The sequence below is a fragment of the Dipodomys ordii genome, unplaced genomic scaffold, assembly GCF_000151885.1.
Source record: "Dipodomys ordii isolate 6190 unplaced genomic scaffold, Dord_2.0 Scaffold34, whole genome shotgun sequence".
Lineage (NCBI taxonomy): Eukaryota > Metazoa > Chordata > Mammalia > Rodentia > Heteromyidae > Dipodomys > Dipodomys ordii.
Window position 1 is genome coordinate 8965867 of NW_012267250.1, and position 2746 is coordinate 8968612.

General features: G+C 39.8%; 1 protein-coding gene across 1 annotated transcript in view; it reads left to right on the forward strand.

Moving 5' to 3' along the window:
* Cdk1 (cyclin-dependent kinase 1) overlaps nucleotides 1–2746 on the forward strand; it is a 67050-nt gene that overhangs the window by 10575 nt on the left and 53729 nt on the right. The window contains exons 5-6 of the mRNA XM_013017049.1: nucleotides 920–1090; nucleotides 2654–2735. Coding sequence (XP_012872503.1) covers nucleotides 920–1090; nucleotides 2654–2735 — 253 coding nt within the window. The remainder of the gene's footprint in view (nucleotides 1–919; nucleotides 1091–2653; nucleotides 2736–2746) is intronic.

Genomic DNA, 2746 nt, shown 5'->3' on the forward strand with positions numbered 1-2746 from the left:
GGCGCTGTCCCTCAGCTCTTCAGCTCAAGGCTAGCATTCTACCATTTGAACCACAGTGCCACTTCCGGCTTTTTCTTTTTTGCTTATGTGGTGCTGAGGAATCGACCCAGGGCCTCAGGCATGCAAGGCAAGCACTCTACCATTGAGCCACCTTCCCAGCCCCAACCCCTGTTTTCACTGTATTTGATTCTGGTCCCCTGCATCTTGTATATACATCTTGTATATACATTTGGAAGGGGATGGGAAATAACCAAATGCTGAAACAAAGATACAGGTTGACTCTTTGTAACAATGAGATGTACAAAACACTATGTTGAAAATGAACTTTACAACTTGGGGTGGAAAAACAAAAGAGGGGGGGTAACAATGCTTGATAGGAAATGTACTCATTACTCATGTAACTGCAATCCCTCTGTACAGTATCTTTTTTTTTTTTTGTCCGTCGTGGGGCTTGAACTCTGGGTTTGGTTGCTGTCCCTGTGCTCTTCAGCTCAAGGCCAGTGCTCTACTGCTTGAGCCACAGCACCACTTCCAGTTTTCGAGTGGTTTATTGGAGATAAGAGTCTCACAGACTTTCCTGCCTGGGCTGGCTTTGAACCACGATCCTCAGATCTCAGCCTCCTGAGTAGCTAGGATTACAGGTGTGAGCCACCAGCACCCGGCTTGTACAGTATCTTTACAATAAAAAATACATATTTTTTAAAAAAGAATAGAGTTAACAGGGCCACAGGTAAACAAATGTCTTGTGTTTGTAAACATGGGCTTCCTATCCACAAGTGCATTATTAATCTACAAGGACCTACAAGCTTTTCTGATAAATTACTTCCCTACCTAATTACTTAAATCTTTGAAACAGATTAATTTAGGGTATTAAGATAGGTGAGATGATTAAATTTCTAACTACATTTTATTTTTCCAGAGTTATTTGTACCAAATCCTTCAGGGGATTGTGTTTTGTCACTCTAGAAGGGTTCTTCACAGAGATTTAAAACCTCAAAATCTATTGATTGATGATAAAGGAACTATCAAGCTGGCTGACTTTGGCCTTGCCAGAGCTTTTGGAATCCCTATTAGGGTATATACACATGAGGTAAGTAGAATAATATTTTTCTATTTTGGACTGCATTATTGCTATATATCTATTCTATGATAATGCCCTTTTATTGCCTCTGAGCTGTGAGTTCACCCTTCACCTCATGCTGTATGAAAGTGGAGCTGGACTTATACATATTTTTTGTTTGCCAGTTGTATTTGTCCGTCAAGCAACTTGGAGATGAGTATCATCTGATCCCCTCTTAGTTTAAAAATCTATTTAATTTTCCTACAATCATTGTGTTTTCTGTCTCCTGATTGGTGCTGGCACCCAATCTGATTAAACAAAAGATTGTATTGTTTGTTTTGGTATTGAGGGTAATCCAATCTTGTGCAGCTAGATAATTGTCCTGCTGGTGAGCCATACTCTCAAACCCTATAGTTAGGTTTTTGTCAGTATTGGGTTGGCATTTTGTTTGATATTTCTGGAGGGAAAGGGAACGCTGGATGCTTGAAAGCTATCTTTTGTGAAGTATATACAGATATTTCTGGAGGGAAAGGGAACGCTGGATGCTTGAAAGCTATCTTTTGTGAAGTTATATACAGATGCAGATCAAAACTCTTCTTGTGTAATTTTTCCCATGGCTATATGAATAAAAGTTATTTGATTTTTTTTGGGGGGGGGTCTGGTCGTGGGGCCTGAACTCTGGGCCTGGACGCTGTCCCTCAGCTCTTCAGATCAAGGCTAGTGCTCTACCACTTGAGGCACAGCGCCACTTCCGGTTTTTTCTTTTTTGCTTATGTGGTGCTGAGGAATCAAACCATGGCCTCATGCATGCAAGGCAAGTGTTCTACCACTGAGCCACCTTCCCAGCCCTAATAAAGGTTATTTGATTATCTTTGGGTTAGCCAATACTATTGACCTTACCAGGCTTGTTCGTGTGTGTGTGTGTGTGTGTGTGTGTGTGTGTGTGTGTGTGTGTGTGTGTGTGTGTGTGTGTGTGCGTGCGTGCGTGCGCACAAGCTGGTCCTGGGGCTCTGTCTCTGGGCTTTTTTTGCTCAAGACTGGCATTCTACCATTTAATGAGCCATAGCTCTACTTTCTGTTTTTTTGATCGTTTATTGGAGGTAAGAATCTCACAGACTGTCCAGGCTGGCTTTGAATCACAGTCCTCAGATCTCTGCCTCACAAATAGCTAGGATTACAGGCACGAGCCATAAGCTTCTGGTTAGATTTGTAATTATGTTTTCCATTTTTAAAACTAGATATACTAAGATGGTAAATTTGTACTAACAAACTATTATTTGACTTACTGATGTTTCTGTTACCATGGTGAAATTAATTACTATTTTTGCATGTAAGCAGTAAATGCACCTTTATAATCTCTTCCAAATGTCATCAATAAGGTGCTTTTTTTTGTTACTTCTACTTTTAAGAGTTTTTTGTTGTTGGTTTTTTTCCTCCTAATTAGAACTCAGAAGCGAAATACTTAGTTTCAATTTAGTATTTTGTATATAGTTAACCATTATTGGTCGCAGTCACAAAATTTTTTCTAAAGAACAGTCTTATGATTGTTATTTGAATACACATTTATCGAGTATACAATTTGCTTTGTAATAGGTAGTGACACTTTGGTATAGATCTCCAGAAGTATTGCTGGGGTCAGCCCGTTACTCTACTCCAGTGGACATTTGGAGTATAGGCACCATATTT